Genomic DNA, 20128 nt, shown 5'->3' on the forward strand with positions numbered 1-20128 from the left:
TTCCACCTGGACACTCTGGACACAAGACCTCACCAGAAGCACTGCTCTCATCTCTACCTTTCAGGCATCTCCCCGAGCTGGGAACCTTAACAGGCTTTAGGGAAGCCAGAAGAGAACTTCCTAAGGAAGAGCCTCCTGTAGCTGATACCTCTGCAGCTCTTCATAGCAAGAAGATCCTTATCAGTCTGGTGTGTCCTACTCCTCCTCCATCCCAAGGAATCCATTTATTCTGGCTCACAAGATGGTCTTGGATTGCTACCAAGCCCTGCATGGGCTGGTGGTTCCCATCAGACCAAACCTGACTGCTGCAAGTCAGCAGGCATGAAACTGCATCAGAGTTGTGCTGGGTGCCCAGTACAGGCTTTGGGAGGGAGTCACAGAACCACAGAATGGGTTGGGTTGGAAGGGACCAGCTCCAATCCCCCTGCCATGGGCAAGGACACCTCCACCAGCCCAGGCTGCTCAAGGCACTCCTAGAATGAGTTGGCTTGGAAGGGACCTTGAAGATCATCTAGTTCCAGGCCCCCTGCCAAGGGCAAAGCCTGGAACTAGATGACCTTCAAGGTCCTTCAGGCCTGGAAGTAGATGATCTTCAATCTTCCACCAGCCCAGGCTGCTCAAGACCTCATCCAGTCCCAGCCCAACCTATTCTATCAAGTGTCAGTGGCTCCCTGCTCGCTGCAGAGCCTGGCCCAGCCCAGCCACACTGTCCCTCGTGTCCCCAGCAGCGCTGCTGAGGTCACCAACACCTCGGGCAGGCAAAGCAAAGCAGCCCCTGGCTCTGCCCAGGCTGTGCCTGACGTCAGGCCCGCAGCCAGCAACCAGCTGCTGTCAACGCTCAGCTCTCAGGCGGGGAGGGGAGAAAGCTCTGAAGTTTCCAGGTCACCTTCGGAGGGTAACAAAAGGCTCATTCTGGGCTCGGCGAAGGCTGCCAGGAGGAGGAGGAAAGGAGCCCTGCGTGCGCCTCGGGCTGGAAGCTGTGCAAAGCTGCACGGTGAGGTGTGAGAGCTGCAGCAGGGCTGCAGCAGGCAGCAGTGCCCCCGGCAGGGCCGAGCACAGGCAGCTTCTGCTGCACACGCAGCAGGTGGCACTCAGCACCCGGGGGGCACCTTCCCACCCAATGGCAACTTCTGCTCCTGGACTAGCTTCAATCCAAAGAGTGCATCGGGTTGAAAGGGACCTTCAAAGCTCACCGTGTCCAACCCCCCCTGCAGCCATCAGGGACACCTGCAGCTAGAGCAGGCAAATGAGGTGTAAATAACCCCTGGCTGGAAGTGCTGCTCCGTGGCACACGTGGGCCCCAGAGGAACAGACTGGAGTCCTTCACCCGGAGGGCACCAGGGCAATGCCATCTGATGTGATGCCTACTCCAGCCACAGGCACATCTCTGCTCTGCCTCTGCTCCCTGCCAGCTCTGTCACCACTTCTCACACAGCTGCCTAGAGAGGTGGTGGAGTCCCCACCCTTGGAGGTGTTCCAGAGCCGTGCAGCCACGGCACTTGGGGCCATGGTTTGGTGCCCATGCTGGGGCTGCTGCTGGACTGGATGGTCTGGGAGGGCTCTTCCAGCCCAAACAGTTCTCTGACTGATCCACAAACCAATTTAACAACATCAGTTTGGCACAGAGCAGAGCTGCAAGAGTGACCCCTCTGAAGGGGTTCCACCAAGAGGCCACCCCTGCAGTGCTGTGTCCAGTTCTGGGCTCCTCCATTGCAGAGAGATGTTGAGGTGCTGGAAGGCTGGGGAGGGGCCTGGAGCACAGCCCTGGGAGGAGAGGCTGAGGGAGCTGGGGGGGTGCAGCCTGCAGCAGAGGAGGCTCAGGGCAGAGCTCATTGCTGCCTGCAGCTGCCTGCAGGGAGGCTGTAGCCAGGTGGGGTTGGGCTCTGCTGCCAGGCAGCCAGCACCAGAAGAAGGGGACACAGCCTGGAGCTGTGCCAGGGCAGATCTGGGCTGGATGTGAGGAGGAAGTTGTTGTCAGAGAGAGTGATTGGCATTAGAATGGCTGCCCAGGGAGGTGGTGGAGTGGCCGTGGCTGGAGGTGTTGAAGCCAAGCCTGGCTGGGGCACTTAGTGCCATTGTCTGGTTGGTTGGGCAGGGCTGGGTGCTAGGTTGGGCTGGCTGAGCTTGAAGGTCTCCTCCAACCTAGCTGACTCTATAACTCCTGAGGTTGGAGCTGAGCCCTCTGGAGCAGCACCCAGAGAAACAGGGCACTGGGGCTTAGGTTTGGATGTTGAGCACAAGGTTAGCAGCAGATCCTAAATTAGGACAAGGACAGCAATACCCCAGCAAGGTGCCACCACCACCTGCAGCAGCAGCCAGACAGAGGGTGCAAGCAGCAGGGACATGCAGTTTGCAGAGGGGACAAATGAGGGAGAGGGTGACAGCAGCCAAAGGGCTAAGAACCAAGAAAGAAGGCAAGGAGGGACAGCCAGGAAGGGTCTCCTTTGCTTGCGGGAAGGAATGGCCACAGGAGCCAAAGCAAACTTTGGTGGCTGCCAGCAAAGGCAGGGCCAATGTCAGGAGCCCATGAGCAAGGCAGGGACCCATCTCATCTTGGGGTGCTGGGCACCATCTGCAGGGGTGGCCTGCCCTGCACTGCTGAAAGCACAGAGCCTTGGAAGCATCGAGGATGGAGAAGGCCTCCCAGACCATCCAGCCCCACAGCAGCCCAGCACCACCACTGGCACAAGTGCCATGGCCACACGGATCTGGAACACCTCCAGCCATGGGCACTCCACCACCTCCCTGGGCAGCCTCTGCCAGGCCTTCACCACTCTTGCAGCAAAAAAAGTTTTCCTCATCTTCAACCTGAACCTCCCCTGCCACAATTTCAGGCCATTTCCCCTTGTCCTGCCTCTTGTTCTCTGGCAGCAGAGCCCAACCCCAGCTCACTGCAGTCTCCTCTCAGGGAGCAGCAGAGAGCAATGAGCTCTTCATCTGTTCCAGAAAATGGGAAGGCTTGAAGGAGGAGCTGGAGGAGAGAGCTGTGAGCCAGAGCACTCCACGGTGGCTCAGCTGCTCTGCCACTCCCCTGCTCGCTCTGTCACCTCCAGAAACCATGCCCAGTTTTGGCTTGCTCCAGGTGGCCAAATCACAGCACCTGCCTTTCCCTCTGCCCTGCAGCAGGGAGGGCTCTTGCTGCACCATGAAACCTTTGGGGTCTGCTGCCGTAGGTGGCTTCCGTGCTGCTGAACACGGGCCCAGGGCTCTCCTGCTGTCCCCGAGCTGCCCCTGCAGGCTGCCCACCCAACCGGCCCCAGCTTGCCTCTGCTGCAGCTGCTGCTGCCAGCCCACAGAGCCATCGACTCCTCACCAACCAGCCTCGCTGCCCTGAAGCCAACCTGACAAGCCAGGGAATGAGCTCCTGGGGGAAAGCACCCAAAAACCAGTGTAAGGAAGGGATTCTAAACGGGAGCAGCCAAATGCCTGGGAGGTGGAAACTGGAATGTGCCATGGCATGAAAGAGAGAGACAGAGACTGCTTTGGGCTAGAAGGGACCTCAGAGATCATCCGGTCCCAACCCCTGCCAGGGGTAGGGACACCTCCCTCCAGCCCAGAGTGCTCAAGGCCTCATCCAGCCTGGCCTACAGCACCTCCAGGCAGGAGGCAGCCACAGCCTCCCTGGGCAGCCTCTGCCAGGCTCTCCCCACCCTCTCTCTCAACACTTTCTTCCTCCTCTCCACTCTCAGTCTCCCCTCTCCCCGATCAAAGCCATTGGCCCTCAGCCTGGCACTGCCAGCCCTGGACAAAAGTCCCTCCCCAGCTCTCCTGCAGCCCTTCAGCTACTGCAAGGCTGCTCTGAGCTCTCCCTGCAGCCTTCTCTTCTCCAGGCTGGACAGCCCCAACTCTGCAGCCTGTTCCCACCGGGGAGCTTTTCCAGCCTCTGATCACCTCCATGGCCTCCTCTGGACCCTCTCCAGCAGCTGCAGGTCCCTCTTGTGCTGGGGGCCCCAGAGCCGCAGGCAGTGCTGCAGTTGACACTGTGCAGAGGCTGCTGCTGGGCTCTACTCAGAGGAACTGCAGACAGAAGAAGGGGGAATGGCCTCAAGCTGAGGCTGGGGAGGTCTAGACTGGACATTAGGACACAGTTTTTCGCAGAGAGCGGTCAGGGACTGGAATGAGCTGCCCAGGGAGGGGCTGGAGTCACCCAGCCTGGATGTGTTTAAGGTCATCTGGATATGGTGCTTGGGGCTGTGGCTTAAGGTGAATCTAGTAGAGTAGGGTTCTAGGTTAGACTTGGTGATGCTGAGGGTCTGTGCCAGCCTGGCTGTGGCTGTGATTCTGTGAGGTCTGAGCACCCTGTCACCCTCTGAGCATCCCTTGGTGGCTGCCCCTCCTCTCCACAATCAGTCTCCCCTCTCCCAGCACCTGCTCTATGAGTTCCTTCTCTCAACACTGCCTTAAAGCTCCCACTCAGTGTCTTCTCCAGAGCTCTCCAGAGCACCTCGTGGTGGCCAGTGGCATTCCTCTGCACAGCTGCTGGCTAGCAGCAGCTTGCCAAGGTGCACTGGTGGGACTCACCTGCTCGTTGAACTGCTCCTGCGACAGGCAGTCAGCCACGTCCACGCAGCCCAGCAGGCAGCCTGAGGGGTAATCACTTGGGAACTCCACATCTGCACCAGAAGAGACATCCCTCAGGGGCCCACACTCCCACATCCACAGCTGGAGTTGTCTGCCAACCCCCAGGTGCCCTGCCCTCCCCTCCATGCATTTTCAGGGTCTGGGGCAGGAGAAAGCAGGCAGCAGCTCTACAGCTCATCCAGCTGGAGCTCACCACGATGGGACTGAGGCTGGGAGCTCTAATTCTTGATGCACCTTTCCCTACTTAGCTTCTGAGGGAGGAACACAGGGCAAGGAAGAGCTGAGGGAGCTGCTGTGTGGCACCGAGGGTGGCTGAGGGGCAGAAACCCCATGCAGATAGGCATGCAGAGCAGCCACCAGCGCCCTTCCCACCCAGCCAAGAGAGGAACACCCTCTGAGAAGCTCCAGCTCTCCCACCTCACTTCTGCCAGGTCAGGAGGCACAAAAAGCCTTTGACATGCCTGCACACAGGCGGGCACATGGCAGCCAGCTCACCCCCTGGGCCAAGCCCAGAGCAGGCCTCTGCCGCCACAGCTATGGCAGGAAGGCTGCGGAGAGGGGGAAGAGCAGGGCAGTTACCAAGCGCTGAGCGGAGAGCTGCGGCACAGCAGGCACTGCAGCCAGCCCAGCAGGTTCACCTTGCTGCAGCAGCACTCTGTAGGTGGCCTCCAGCTCCGAGATCTCCTGAGCAGAAGGTCTCTTGGCCGTAGCTGCAATCCACAACCGCCCTCTGTGAGACGTGTACCAGGTCCTGCCCTCCACCCTGCGGGACAGCGGAGAGCTGAGGCCACCCACAGGACACAACCCCTCCAACGTCTCCCCACGCCAGCTCCCGCGGCCGCTGGGCTTGGCCCCGCCTGGTGGCACTGCAGGAAGGTGGCGGCAGAGCCTGTGCCCATGGACACCAGCGCCCTGCCGGACGTGGGGGCAGGATGAGCTGCTGATGCCTTCCTTTGTGAGCTCAGAACTGGGCAGGGGAAGGACCTAGGGAGCAGCAGTGGCCCAGGAGTCTGAACGAGTGCCAGCCGCTCTTGGGGATCCCCAGGGACTGACTCTGCAGAAGCAGGGGAGCAGCCGAGGGCCTCCCTGGGACACCCCGAGGCGTGTTAGGGTCTGCAGTGCCTTGGGCTGGGAAGTGAAATGTTCCTGCTCTCTGGAACGGCCAATTCTGCAGAGGGCAGCAAAGGCCAGAGAAGATCAGCTCTGAGTGGGAGGACAGGTGAGTAACAGGCTGGGTTGAAGGGGTCTTCAGAGCCTTCTTCCCAGCCCAGAGGAGGAAGGTGGTGGCAAGAGACTGTTTTTTATGCCACTGTTGGGTCTTCATAATGAACAAAAAATGCAGCAGAGCCTCTTATAGCTTTCCAGCTGATGCCCCCCAGGGCACATCCCAACCCTGCTGCAGCCTCTCTGCATCTGCCCACTGGGGAAGAAGCCTGCACCTGCCAGCTTAGCTACTGCCAGGCGCAGTGAGCTCAGCAGCTGCTCAAAGAGGGCCTGAGGACACAAAGCTGCCAAATCTGCGGCTGCCAGCAGCTGTGGCACTGTACAGAGCAAGTCCTCTGAGGAGCACAGCATCCCACCTCACTGCCTCTCCTGCTCTGAGCCACAGAACCACTTCTGCTCAGAGCTGGCACTGCCCAGCTCAGCCTCTGCTCACCAAGGCACTCTCTGAAGCTCAGGGCAGCTTTGCACAGCCAGGAGCTGCTCCTGGCAGGGAGAAGCCCTTGGGCACAGTCACTGCCAAGGGCTGGAATGCAGAAAGCCTCTGCCTGACACTTGCTCCTGGGCACACCGAGGGCACTGCCACAGCTTCTGCCCCACCTTGCAGGGCAGGAAGGCAGAGGTGCAGGGAGGAGCAGACAGGACAGGTGAGCCTCAACTGCCCAATAAAGGATTGCAGCCCAGGGAGGACATCTGCAGGAGAAGGCTGAGGGATCCCGGGGTCAAGCCTGGCTGCTGTCCCAGCAGGACTCTGTCCCTTCTCCCTCCCAGCCCCATCCCTGTGCCCTCCTGAAGCCACTTCCAGAATCCAGCTCCTGAATCCAGTTCCCATCTGCTGCTGAGTCCAGCCTGGGACTTGCACACTGCCTGTTCCCAGCAGCAGTGGTGCCAGTGGTGCCCTCGGTGCCATCAGGGCTTGGGTCCCACATTGGTTTGTGTCTCTGTGTCTCTATTCCATGGCATTGCTCTTGTTCCACCCCAGCTGGTTCAGTTCCTTTCCCACCCCAACAGTCTCCCTCCCTTCCTCCCTTTGGGGAGCAAAGGGGGTCACAGAGAGCCTCTGGCACTCACCCAGAGCCCAGCCCAGCCCTGACTGTCGACACCTACGATGCCAAGCTGGTCAGGACACATGGCAGCCCAGGCTTCCCTTTACCTTTTGATTCCTCTCACGAGCAAGGAGGCCCAGGGCTGGTGCATGCTGAGGCACCAACCCTCATCAGAGATCTCCTGCAGCTCTCGGTCCTGGATCCGCAGCCTGCTGCGCTCCGAGCCAGGCTGCCTGCCAGCCTCCAGGCACTGCCCTTTCCTCAGGGGCAGCAAACCAGTCTGGTCCACCCACTGCAGAGCATGCAAAAGACACAAGGCCAAGGTCAGCAGCTCTCTAGGAACAACGAGCACTGAGTGCAAAGTGCAGCTCTTCCCCACCTAACAACAAAGGCTCCGAGTGGGAGCCCTCCCTGGCAGGCTCAGGGCACTTCCACACCAGGCACTGGCAGTAGAAACAGCACAGCCATGACCCGCTATGGGCAGCACAGCTAAACTCTGGAGTCCTCAGCACAAACAGGGGCTGCTGGAGCAGGGACAGAGGAGGCCACAGCAGTGCTGGCAAGGCTGGAAGAGCTCTGCTGTGAGGACAGGCTTAGAGTTGTGCTTGGTCAGCCTGGACAGGAGAAGGCTCCAGGGAGACCTTCTGGTGGCCTTTGAGTGCTTCAAGAGGTGATTAGAGAGCTAGGGACAGAGTTTTGAGCAGGGCCTGTGGTGGCAGGACACAGGGCGATGGTTTGAACTGCAAGAGGGAGACTCAGACTGGGGAAAAGGGAGAGATTTTTTTATGCTGAGGGTGCTGAGACCCTGCCTCAGGTTGCCCAGAGAGGTGGGAGCAGCCCCATGCCTGGCACCACTGCAGGTGAGGTTGTGTGGAGCTCTGAGCAGCCTGCCCTCGTTGGGGATGTCCCTGCTGGCTGCAGGGGATTGGACTGGATGAGCTCTGAAGGTGCCTTCCAACCCCACCCAGTGTCTCCATGGGTCCCTGTGGGTGTCTGAGAGCACTCCCAGCTGCCAGCAGCACCCAGAGCTGGGAATCATCCCCCTCCAGATGCTCCCTGCACTCCAGGGAGTGGAGTGCAGTTAGGCACTGTGCCCTCTGAACTGTGGTTCACACCGAGCTGGAGAGGAGACATGAGGCTGACACGCAGAGGAGCCAAACCTGCCAGGAGCAGGGAGCCGGCCAGGGCGTGGGCAAACCTTCCCTGTGCCCAACTCGGAGCTCTCAAGCACGGGTGGGGCAGGAGGTACCAGAAGCATGCAGGGATTGGCAGTTCTCCCACAGGCAGTCACTGACCAGGGCTAAAGCACTGCAGCCACACTGGCCGGGGCTAAAGCACTGCAGCCACACTGGCCGGGGCTAAAGCACTGCAGCCACATTGGCCTGGGCTAAAGCACTGCAGCCACACTGGCCGGGGCTAAAGCACTGCAGCCACACTGGCCGGGGCTAAAGCACTGCAGCCACACTGGCCGGGGCTAAAGCACTGCAGCCACATTGGCCAGGGCTAAAGCACTGCAGCCACATTGGCCGGGGCTAAAGCACTGCAGCCACACTGGCCTGGGCTAAAGCACTGCAGCCACATTGGCCAGGGCTAAAGCACTGCAGCCACATTGGCCAGGGCTAAAGCACTGCAGCCACATTGGCCGGGGCTAAAGCACTGCAGCCACACTGGCCAGGGCTAAAGCACTGCAGCCACATTGGCCTGGGCTAAAGCACTGCAGCCACACTGGCCGGGGCTAAAGCACTGCAGCCACACTGACCTGAGGTGCAGGCTGGAGAAGGCGAGGGTTGCGCAGGCCTGCCGGAGCCGCTGCCTCGGGGCTCCCGGCCGGCTGGCTGAGGCTGCCCGACCCAAGGGCTTCGATGGTTTCGTCCAGCCTGCAGAGACAAAGAGTGGCTGCCGAAGCTCCCTGCCCGCCCCAGCAGTGCCTCCCCTCTCCCCACACCGACGCTCCTCTGCCACCGTGGTGCCACCCTCCTGAGCAGCCTTTGCCCTCGCTCACTGATGCCAGGCTGAGCGCTCACCTCTGAGCTGCCTGGAACCTCAGAGCATGGGATCTGGAAGCGTTTGGGTTGGAAAAGCCCTTTCAGATCCTGCAGCCCAACCATCACCTAACTGCCCAGGAGGGAGCTAAGCCATGGCCCTCAGCACCACAGCTCTGCCTCCTGGCAAGCCATACAGGGACGGGCATTCGGCCACCCCCCTGGGCAGCCTGTGCCAGCGCCTGGCAACCCTTTCAGTGAGGAAGTGTCTTCTCTACACCTGCCCTGCTGCAGCTTGAGGCCATCTCCTCTCAGCCTATCCCCTGTTCCATGAGAAGAGGCCAATGCTCACCTGAGCCCAGCTCCTTCCAGGCAGCTGGAGAGAGCCACGAGGCCTGCCCTCAGCCTCCTTTCCTCCAGGCTGAACACCCCCAGCTCCCTCAGGCACTCCTCACCAGCCCTGTGCTCCACGCCAGCCTGGCTGCCCCTCCTAGCGAGGGCAAAGCGGTGAGATGAAGCGGTGGTGCCAGCCAGACCTCTGCATGCCACTCTGCAGCCACACACACCAGATCCTTACACACACACCAGATCCTTACACACACACCAGATCCTCAGCACACACACCAGATCCTTACACACACACCAGATCTTTACACACACACCAGATCCTCAGCACACACACCAGATCCCACCACACACACCAGATCCTCAGCACACACACCAGATCTTTACACACACACCAGATCCCACCACACACACCAGATCCTCAGCACACACACCAGATCCTTACTACACACTCCAGGCCTCAGCACACACACCAGATCCTTACCACACACACCAGATCCTTACCACACACACCAGATCCTTACCACACACTCCAGGCCTCAGCACACACACCAGATCTTTACCACACACACCAGATCTTTACCACACACACCAGATCCCACCACACACACCAGATCCCCACCACACACACCAGATCCCCACCACACACACCAGGCCCTCAGCACGTGCACCAGATCCCCAGCACGCGCACCGGATCCCCAGCACACGCACCGGATCCCCAGCACGCGCACCGGATCCCCAGCACGTGCACCGGATCCCCAGCGTGCGCACCAGGCCCTCAGCACGCGCACCGGATCCCCAGCATGCGCACCGGATCCCCAGCATGCGCACCGGATCCCCAGCACGCGCACCAGGCCCTCAGCGCCGCACCAGGCCCTCACCACGCGCACCGGATCCCCAGCACGCGCACCAGGCCCTCAGTGCCGCACCAGGCCCTCACCACGCACACCGGATCCTCACCACGCGCACCGGATCCCCAGCGTGCGCACCAGGCCCTTTCCAAGGGTTGACGCCTGCAAGCCTCAGGCAGCCTGGCTTAGGGGAGGGTCCCAGCCGAGCTGTGCTGCAGATCTGCTGCCCGCCAGAGACACTCCCAGGGGAAACCCCAAACCAAACCGACCTGGACCGCACCGTGGCCTCGTGCCCCAGACGCCCTTGCAGGACTCAGCCTGCTCAGCTGCCCTGCCCCATGCCCTTCAGGACGCGGCCAGGCCGCCCTCCAGATGGCACTCACCTGCTGTGGTACTGTGCCATGCTGCTGTCCTCCAGCACCTGCCTGCCGGCGAAGTCGAGGGTGATGGTACTGGCCCCGCGGGAGGCATGGCGCAGCTCCCGCAGCTGCTGCTCCCGCAGCTGCAGCGCCTCCCGCTCCTGCTTCGACAGCCACTGGTTGGAGTCGGTGGCGAAGTAATCACACTCATCGTCAATCACCTGTGTGCGCCGCACGCTGGCAACAGCACCCGTGGGGCATCAGCGTCACGCTTCTCTGCCTGCCCCATGCCTCTGCTTGCCCTCTGCCGAGCTGCATGGCAGGGACACGAGGCCAGGACCCCCCCACAGGGCCCTGCCCAACAGCACTCAGCTGTCTGCTGCCGCAGTTCAGGCTGTGAGAGGAGCTCTCAAAGATTACAACCACAGAGTCAGTCAGGACTGGAAGGGACCACAAGGCTCAGCCAGCTCCAACCACCCTGCCATGGGCAGGGACACCTCACACTAGATCAGGCTCCAGAGCCTCATCCAGCCTGGCTTAAACACCTTCAGGGATAAGGCTTCCACCACCTCCCTGGGCAACGTGCGCCAGGCTCTCACCACCCTCATGATGAAGAACTTCCTAACACCCAGTCTGAATCTCCCCATTTCCAACTTTGCTCCATGCCCCCCAGTCCTATTTCTACCTGACAGCCTAAAAGTCCCTCCCCAACTTGCTTGTAGCCCCTACAGATACTGCAAGGCCACAACAAGGTCTCCTCAGAGCCTTCTCCTCCCCAGCCTGCACAGCCCCAACTCCCTCAGTCTCTCCTCACAACAGAGCAGCTCCATCCCTCTGCTCATCCTCGTGGCGCTTCTCTTGACACCTTCCAGCACCTCCATGGCCCTCTTGTCCCAGAGGCTCCACAACTGGACACAGCACTCCAGGTTGCTGTTAGCCTGCCAGGGACTTGATGCTTTTTCCCAAGAGCTTCCTACCTCGTCCTGTCAAACTCCAGCAGCTTGTCCTTGTGTTTCACAGCCATCTCCAGGCCTTCCTTCAGCCGTGCTTCCTCCCGAGGCAGTAGATCTTTGCTTATGGCATCCAAATTCCCTGAGCTCTCGGCACCTGAGATGGAAAACAAACCACAGCTCAGCACTCGGGTGTCTAAAGCCCAACCTGCAGACATGTCTCCCAAACCAGATGCTACCCAAGGCACCAGAAGAACTTCACACCAAAATCAACGCCAGGCACTGATATAGGCTGGGCAGTGCCTGGCCTGAGAGCAGCCCTGAGCAAAAGGCCTTGGGGGTGCTGGTGGTGATTGGTCATTGTAGTGGCCAATGAGGCCATAACTCTCGGCCCACAGTTAATAAATAGGGGCACACAGGCTCACGTGCAGCCTGCCCCACACTGCTTGCTTGCCTGCCTGTGTACTTCCTTGCAGAGCTCACCTCTGCCTGCCTTTCTATGAGTGCCTGGTGTGTGCCATTGCCACAAGTTGCCAGGAGCAGCCCCACTTGTCTGCATTCGATCGGCCTGAGGAGCCCGCGTTAGACCCGCACGGAACCCTGCCTCTGCACCTGAGATCCTGCACACATATCCCTGGAGACAGCAGCCAGAAGGAGCCAGCAGCACAAGGCCAGAGGCTGTCATTTCCCCTGATGCCAGAGCATTCCAGCCTCAAAGTCCACAGGCAGAGACCCTGGAGAACTGGACACTAGGCACAGGCTGTGACGTAGCCCCGGAGGGTGGTTGTTGATTAATCAGAATTGTGAGTAAACACTTGAATGCCTCTGGAATTTCTGTAACTTCTATTGCCTCTGCCATAGAGCAGAAAACAGCTTTCTGCCCACCCTTGCTGGGCAAGTAGTACCTGCCCCCCAGCGGCAGTAAGCCGCGGGGAAAACTCTCTCTGTTACTAGTTGGAAGGTTTGCTAGTTGTTGTAATAGCTAATGCCTGATATATCCCCAGAATGCCTTCATAACCACGCAGAACAAATACTAACACTGAAGTTCAGCGCCTGGGGGTGGTGAGAGCTGAAACACTGAAGCTAATACAGAGATACTTTTATAAAGTACCCTCTCGCATCAGTTCATTTCTCCCCTCTGCCACAACCGGCGCAGGCGGCAGAGTCCCCCTCCGCGACAGGCTGAAGAGAAGAAGTCAGAGAGCTGTGGTCAGCGGGATGGAGTCCAGCTGGAGGCCTGGGACCAGTGGAGTCCTTCAGGGGTCAGTACGCAGACCAGTTCATCAGTGCCCTGGCTGAGGGCACAGAGGGCACTGCCAGCAAGTGTGCTGGTGGCACCAAGCTGGGTGGAGTGGCTGGGACACACCAGAGAGCTGTGCTGCCATTCAGCCAGGCCTGGACAGGCTGAGAGCTGGGCAGGAGTGGAATGAAGCTGGACCAGGGCAAGGGCAGAGGCTGGTAGCTGGGAAAGAACAACCCCAGGGAGCAGCACAGGCTGGGGACTGAGCTGCTGGAGGGCTGTGAAGGGGAAAAGGCCCTGGGGGTCCTGGTGGGTGGGAGGGTGCCCATGAGCCAGCAATGTGCCCTGGTGCCAGAAGGGCCAAGGGCATCCTGGGGTGCATTAGAAGGGCTGTGGTGAGTAGGTCAGAGAGGTTCTCTTGCCCCTCTGCTCTGCTCTGCTGAGGCCACATCTGAGGTACTGGGTCTGGTTCTGGGTGCTCAGTTCAAGGACCTCAGGGAACAGCTTGAGAGAGTCCAGCAGAGAGGCACAAGGATGCTGCAGGCAGTGGAACAGCTCTGCTAGGAGAGCCTGAGGGAGCTGGGGCTGTGCTGCTGGGAGAGGACTCTGAGGGTGACCTCCTTCATGCTTATAAAGATGTGCAGGTGAGTGGCAGAGGCTGGAGCCAGGCTCTGCTGGGTGGTGCCAGTGCCAGCACAAGGGGCAGTGGTGGAAGCTGAGGCAGAGGAAGTGCCATGGAAACAGGCTGCCCAGGGGGGGCTGTGGAGTCTCCCTCTCCGGAGATACTCAAACCCCACCTGGATGTGTTCTGTGTGATCTGCTCTGGGTGCTGCTGCTCTGCAGGGGGTTGGGCTGGATGAGCTCTGGAGGTGCCTCCCAGCCCCTGGCATTCTGTGATTTTCCCTCCTAGGACAAAGCTCTCACCACATTCCAGCCAACCCCTGCAGGGATAATGCACAATGCAGGTCCTGGCAGGGGCAGAAGGGAAGGGCAAGAAAACAGGGAAGGAGATCCTGAAGCACATCAGGATCTCCAAGGGCAAGATCCCAGGCCCACTGTGATCAGCTGCTGCTCCTAAGGACTTCCAGGACCTCCTAGCAGCTCTAAAGAGAACCCAGAGGAGGAGCTTCTGCAACTGAAGGGTGCTGGAGGCCTGGAGCAGGCTGCCCAGAGAGGTGCTGGAGCCTCCATCTCGGGAGGCATTCCAAACCTGCCTGCACATGTTCCTGCGTGAGCTGCTGGAGCTGACCCTGCCCTGGCAGGGGGCTTGGACTGGATGATCTCGGGAGGTCCCTTCCAGCCCCTGCCCTCTGTGGCTCCGTAACCAGTGGGATTCCTCCCCCCGAGCCGCGCGACTGCTGCTGACCTGCCATGAGCTTCTTCAGCAACTTCTGGCTCTTGTTGGAGTCCCGCTGGAGAATGTCCTGCTCCTCCTTAGTGCACACCTAGAGGGGGAGGGGAAAAGGAGGCCTCAGGGAGGACAGCACACGCCTGAGCAGTGCCACGGGACTGCCCACCCAGCCAAGGGAGCTGCCAGCTCCTGCCTCTAGCGTTGTGTCCACCTGGAGAACCCCAAAAGCTCATTCTCTGCCAGAGGCAAGCCCTGAGAAAGGTCCAGCTTAGGCCTTCTGGGCTCTGGCGGTGGCCAAGCTGTGCGGTGAGCCCAGCAGGACGAGACAGGAGCAGAACCTCCCGCAGAAGATGAGCAACACAACAGTGAGCTCCTCTCGGGGCTCGCACAGCCACTGGGGCAGACCAGACAGACACGCAGCAGGAGCCACAGGGCTGCACTGCCACACGGCCACTCGGCCACAGTGCCACTCGGCCACAGTGCCACTCGGCCACAGTGCCACTCGGCCACAGTGCCACTCGGCCACAGAGCCACTCAGCCACAGGTGCCACTCAGCCACAGTGCCACTCGGCCACAGTGCCACTCAGCCACAGGTGCCACTCGGCCACAGTGCCACTCGGCCACAGTGCCACTCAGCCACAGGTGCCACTTGGCCACAGAGCCACACAGCCACTCGGCCACAGTGCCACTCAGCCACAGGTGCCACTCGGCCACAGAGCCACACAGCCACTCAGCCACAGGTGCCACTCGGCCACAGTGCCACTCGGCCACAGTGCCACTCGGCCACAGGTGCCACTTGGCCACAGTGCCACTCGGCCACAGAGCCACTCGGCCACAGTGCCACTCGGCCACAGTGCCACTCGGCCACAGTGCCACTCGGCCACAGAGCCACTCGGCCACAGTGCCACTCGGCCACAGAGCCACTCGGCCACAGTGCCACTCGGCCACAGAGCCACAGAGCCACTCGGCCACAGTGCCACTCGGCCACAGAGCCACACAGCCACTCGGCCACAGTGCCACTCAGCCACAGTGCCACTCAGCCACAGTGCCACTCGGCCACAGAGCCACTCGGCCACAGTGCCACACAGCCACTCGGCCACAGTGCCACTCGGCCACAGAGCCACTCGGCCACAGAGCCACTCGGCCACAGTGCCACTCGGCCACAGTGCCACTCAGCCACAGGTGCCACTCGGCCACAGAGCCACACAGCCACTCGGCCACAGTGCCACTCAGCCACAGTGCCACTCGGCCACAGAGCCACTCGGCCACAGTGCCACTCGGCCACAGGTGCCACCGGCCACAGAGCCACACAGCCACTCGGCCACAGTGCCACTCAGCCACAGTGCCACTCGGCCACAGAGCCACTCGGCCACAGTGCCACTCGGCCACAGGTGCCACTCGGCCACAGAGCCACACAGCCACTCGGCCACAGTGCCACTCAGCCACAGTGCCACTCGGCCACAGAGCCACTCGGCCACAGTGCCACTCGGCCACAGGTGCCACTCGGCCACAGTGCCACTCGGCCACAGTGCCACTCGGCCACAGTGCCACTCGGCCACAGGTGCCACTCGGCCACAGAGACACACAGCCACTCGGCCACAGTGCCACTCGGCCACAGTGCCACTCGGCCACAGAGCCACTCGGCCACAGTGCCACTAGGCCACAGTGCCACTCGGCCACAGTGCCACTCGGCCACAGAGCCACACAGAGCCACTCGGCCACAGTGCCACTCGGCCACAGAGCCACTCGGCCACAGAGCCACTCGGCCACAGTGCCACTCGGCCACAGAGCCACTCGGCCACAGTGCCACGTGGTCACACAGCCACTCAGTCACATGACCACTTGGTCACAGTGCCACGTGGTCACACAGCCACTCAGTCACAGTCACAGAGTGGCAGGGTTAAGAAGTGACCTCTGAATATTATTGAGTCCACCCCTGAAGCCAAATGAGGATCAGCAGGGCAGGTGACACAGGAATGCATCCAGGTGGGGCTTGAAAGTCTCCAAAGGAGCTCAGCAGACTCTAGAGCCAGGCCAGGGGCCAGAGGAGCAGAGCAGACTCTAGATCCAGGCCAGGCTCTCTCCTGGCCACCCTTAGAGCGCTGGTGCTGGCAGCTCCCCAGCAGCCTGGCAGGCTGAGCCCAGCAGGCTGGCACAGAGTGGGTGGGAGCCGCTGGGTACTGACCAGAGCGCCACAGAAGAGGCAGGGCCCGGAGCCCTCCTGCTGGCAGGCGATGCGGCCGCAGAGCAGGCAGTTGTTGATCAGCCTGTGGCGCTGGCCCAGGCACTCGCAGGGGTGCCTGCCCGGCAGCAGCACTGCCAGCCTGTCTTGCCCCTCCTTGCTGTACAGGCTGACAAACTTGGCCTTCTTCTTAGAGCTGTTGCCACCGGCACCGCCGACCCCAGTGCCGCTCTCCTGCACCTGGTGAGCACAGAAACAGACACACAGTCACAGTGGCAGCGCAGCCCAGAGCCAGCACCCAGCCCTGGGCAGGCTCAAGGAGCCTTCCTCTGCCTGCCTGCAACGGAATCACAATCACAGACTGGCAGCGGCTGCGAGGGACCTCTCGAGTTCATCCAGTCCAACCCCTGCCAGAGCACATCCAGGGGGGTTGGAAAGTCTCCAGAGCAGGAGGCTCCAGACCTCTCTGGGCAGCCTGCCCCAGGCCTCCAGCACCCTCACAGGGACGTTTCCCCTCCTGTTCCCATGGCACCTCCTCTGCTCCAGCTGGCACCCGGTGCCCCTTGTGCTGTCCTTGGCCATCCCTGAGCAGAGCCTGGCTCTGTCCTGCCCACCCTGCCCTGCACGTCTCTCTAACCAGGGATGAGGGCAGCCCTCAGGCTCCTCTTTGGCTTTCGGTTCCTCTTGGAATGCCACCAACTGAGCTGTTCAGCCGAGCTGGCCCTCTGAAGGGTAACCTCTTGGCTGCTGCGCTGACTGAAGAGGTGGCACTGTGAAGCCTTGCCTTGCAGACAGCCTCTTCTCAACTGCCACATCTGGAGAATCCAAAACTGCCTGGGCTGCCCATGAGAATTAGTCCTGACCTGCCTTGAGGGATGAGCAGACACAGCCTTTGAGAGCAGCCTGCTCGTGAAGGTGGCAAACCTTGCACCTCTCTGTGTCAAACCACTCTGCTCCAAGCTGAAGGGCCCCAGCTCCCGCAGCCTGCCCTGGCAGGGAGATGTTCCATCCTCACCCTCCAGCCCAGCAGAAGGACAAGCTTAGGCCTGCCAGGCAAGGTCCAAGCAACCCAAACAAAGCAAGGCCAGAAAGCTGCTGCTGAGCCAGCTGCTGTTTGAGACTGCTCAGCTCTGTGTGGCAGGATGCTGCCCGCCCTGCAGACCTGCACTGGCAGCTCAAGGGTGCTCAACAGCTTCCCACAGCAGCTCATCTCCTCCCAGAGTGCTTTTTATTCACAGAATGGTTAGGCTGGGAGGGACCTTCCAACCTACTGTAGACACAAACACACACTCACAGAATCACAGAACTCTTTGGGCTGGAAGAGCCCTCCCAGACCTCCCAGCCCAGCAGCAGCCCAGCACCACCACGGGCACCAAACCATGGCCACAAGTGCCATGGCCACACAGAGCTGGAACACCTCCAGCCATGGGCACTCCACCACCTCCCTGGGCAGCCTCTGCCAGGCCCTCACCACTCTGGCAACAAAGACATTTCTCCTCCTCTCCAACCCAACCCTCCCCTGCCACAGCTCCAGGACGGTTCCTCTCCTTTTATTCCCTGAAGCTGGGCAGCAGAGCCCAACTTCAGCTCACTGCAGCCTCCTCCCAGGGAGCTGTAGAGAGCAATGAGCTCTGCCCTCAGCCTCCTCTTCTCCACACCAACCCCCCCAGCCCCCTCAGCTGCTCCTCCCCAGCCCTGCTCTCCAGACCCTGCCCCAGCTTTGTGCCCTTCTCTGGCCCTGCTGCAGCCCTCAGTGTCCTTCTGGGAGTGAGGGCCCAGGGCTGAAGGAGAGGCCTCACTCCCCTCACCCTGACACTATTCACCCCACAGGCAGAGTGGGCTGGGGCAGGGCTGGCCTGAGCCCCAAATCTCAGCTCTGAACAGCCTCCCCCTCGCTGGAGGGCACACAGCTTGCTGCGGCTGGCCCTGACACTCACCTTGGCCAGGTCGAGAGGGGTTTTGACTTCCTCGGGCTGGGCGCTGGGCTCGGCGTGCGCAGGCAGCTCCTGCTTGTTCCGCCCTTTGCGCTTGGCCTTCTTTGCTTGCTCTGCAGCCCGAGGCACCTCTGCTGTCTCTGCAAGTCAGAAGGGCACAGGCAAGGCTGGGGTGCTGCAGCAGGAGAAACACAGCCCCCAGCTCTCACCTGTCACAGTGAAGAGAAACAGACCCAGGCATGGTGCTCGTGGCATGTGAGCAACCACAAACAGAGCAACCAGCTGGGCCCAGGCCTTCAGCAGGCAGCAGAGGCTTTAGTTAGAAAGCAGCCCTGTGGAAAAGGACTTGGCAGTGCTCATGGACAAGAAGCTGGATGTGAGCAGGCAATGTGAGCTTGCAGCCCAAGCTGCAGCAAAATCAGTGTGGACAGCAGATCCACAGTGGTGATCCTGCCCCTCTCCTCTGCTCTGGAGAGAACTCATCTGCAGTGCTGGGGCCAGATATGGGACCCTCAGCACAGGAAGGATATGGAGCTGAGGGAGAAGGGCCAGAGGAGGCCACAGAAATGATCAGGGAGTTGGAACACCTCTGCTGTGGGAACAGGCTGTGGGAGCTGGGGGTGTGCAGCCTGGAGAAGAGAAGGCTCAGGGCAGAGCTCAGAGTTGCCTGCCAGTGCCTGCAGGGGCTCCAAGCAGGCTGCAGAGGGACTGTGCCCAAAGGACTGCAGGGACAGCAGCAGGGGCAATGGTTTGAAATGAGAGCAGAGCAGATTGAGAGTGGATGTGAGGAACAAGTTCTGCAGCAGGAGGCTGCTGAGACACTGCAACAGGTTGCCCAGGGAAGTGGCTGAGGCCCCGTGGCTGGAGATGCTCAAGGTGAGGCTGGACAGGGCTCTGGGCAGCCTGCTCTGGTGGAGGATGTCCCTGCTGGATGCAGGGCTTGGACTGGATGAGCTTTGGAGGTCCCTTCCACCCCAGCCCATTCCGTGGTCCCTCCCTTCCCACAGCACTGACCCTCCCTTCTCCAGCAGACAGGCTGCTGGGGCGGCAGCTGCGAGGCCTGGCGCCAGCGTGCCAGCAGCTCCTCCACAAAGAGACTCCTCCTGCCCTCGGTGCCCTGCAGCAGGTCGATGACATACTCCCGGATCTCCTCCTCCTTCCTGATGGACAGGATGTACCTGCAGGCAGGGTGGAAAAAACGGGTGAGGGAACTGCTGTGCTCAGGGTCTCATCACACAGACACGCAACTGAGCTGGCCTCTTCACACCTGGCTCCTGCAGACAGCAGGGCAGGAGCAGGGTGAGGAGACAGCAGCTTTGGGACGTCACTTGTGGGGCTGAGTGTAACAGAATGCGTCACAGATCCATGGAACCACGGAATGGGCTGGGAGGGAGCCCAGGGATCAACCACTGCCAACCCCCTGCCAGGGGCAGAGACGCCTCCCACCAGCTCAGGATGCTCAAGGCACTCCTAGGATGAGCTGGAACGGACCTTGAGCATCAGCTAGTTCCACCCCCCTGCCACGGGCGAAGCCACCAAGCAGGAGGCTCAGAACGAGCTGATCTTCACTATTCCACCAGCCCAGGCTGCCTAAGGCCTCATCCAGCCTGGCCTGCAACATATCCAGCCAGGGGGCAGCCACAGCCTCCCAGGGCAACCTGTGCCAGTGCCTCGCTGCCACCGCTGCCAGCAGTTTATTCCTAGTCTCCAGTCTCAGCCTCCCCTCTCCCAGCTCCAGGCCATTGCCTCCTGTCCTCTCGCGGCAAGCCCACGGCAAAACCGCCTCCGCTGCAGCGCTGAGCGCCCTCCTGCCCGACCCTTGCGCCAGGCACTGGCCCAGAACCACCCCGAGGCTGCGCTTCCAGCCGGCCCCCAGGAAAAGCCCCGGGCGGAGGGCACAGGCTGCTGCTCACAGCCGCGGAGCGCACCGCGCCCTGCCCCCGCCGCGCCCCCCACGGGGCGCCCACCCGCGGGACGACCCACGGCGCAGACGCCGAGAGCCGCTCCGAGCGCGGCACCGTCCCCGGCACCGTCCCCGGCACCGTCCCCCTTCGCCGGCTCTGGGGCCGGGCGGGGCGCGGAGGCG

General features: G+C 61.2%; 1 protein-coding gene across 2 annotated transcripts in view; it reads right to left on the reverse strand.

Moving 5' to 3' along the window:
* TRIP4 (thyroid hormone receptor interactor 4) overlaps window positions 1-20128 on the reverse strand; it is a 37613-nt gene that overhangs the window by 17225 nt on the left and 260 nt on the right. For both annotated transcript variants that reach the window (XM_064157147.1, XM_064157146.1), the window contains exons 2-11: window positions 19057-19220; window positions 18046-18182; window positions 16112-16348; window positions 13942-14020; window positions 11363-11492; window positions 10410-10622; window positions 8608-8725; window positions 6956-7140; window positions 5220-5344; window positions 4522-4613 (exon numbers count right to left, since the gene is read on the reverse strand). In XM_064157147.1, the coding sequence (XP_064013217.1) occupies window positions 4522-4613; window positions 5220-5344; window positions 6956-7140; window positions 8608-8725; window positions 10410-10622; window positions 11363-11492; window positions 13942-14020; window positions 16112-16348; window positions 18046-18182; window positions 19057-19220 (1480 nt within the window). The remainder of the gene's footprint in view (window positions 1-4521; window positions 4614-5219; window positions 5345-6955; window positions 7141-8607; window positions 8726-10409; window positions 10623-11362; window positions 11493-13941; window positions 14021-16111; window positions 16349-18045; window positions 18183-19056; window positions 19221-20128) is intronic.

This window comes from Pogoniulus pusillus, chromosome 17, assembly GCF_015220805.1.
Source record: "Pogoniulus pusillus isolate bPogPus1 chromosome 17, bPogPus1.pri, whole genome shotgun sequence".
Taxonomy (NCBI): domain Eukaryota; kingdom Metazoa; phylum Chordata; class Aves; order Piciformes; family Lybiidae; genus Pogoniulus; species Pogoniulus pusillus.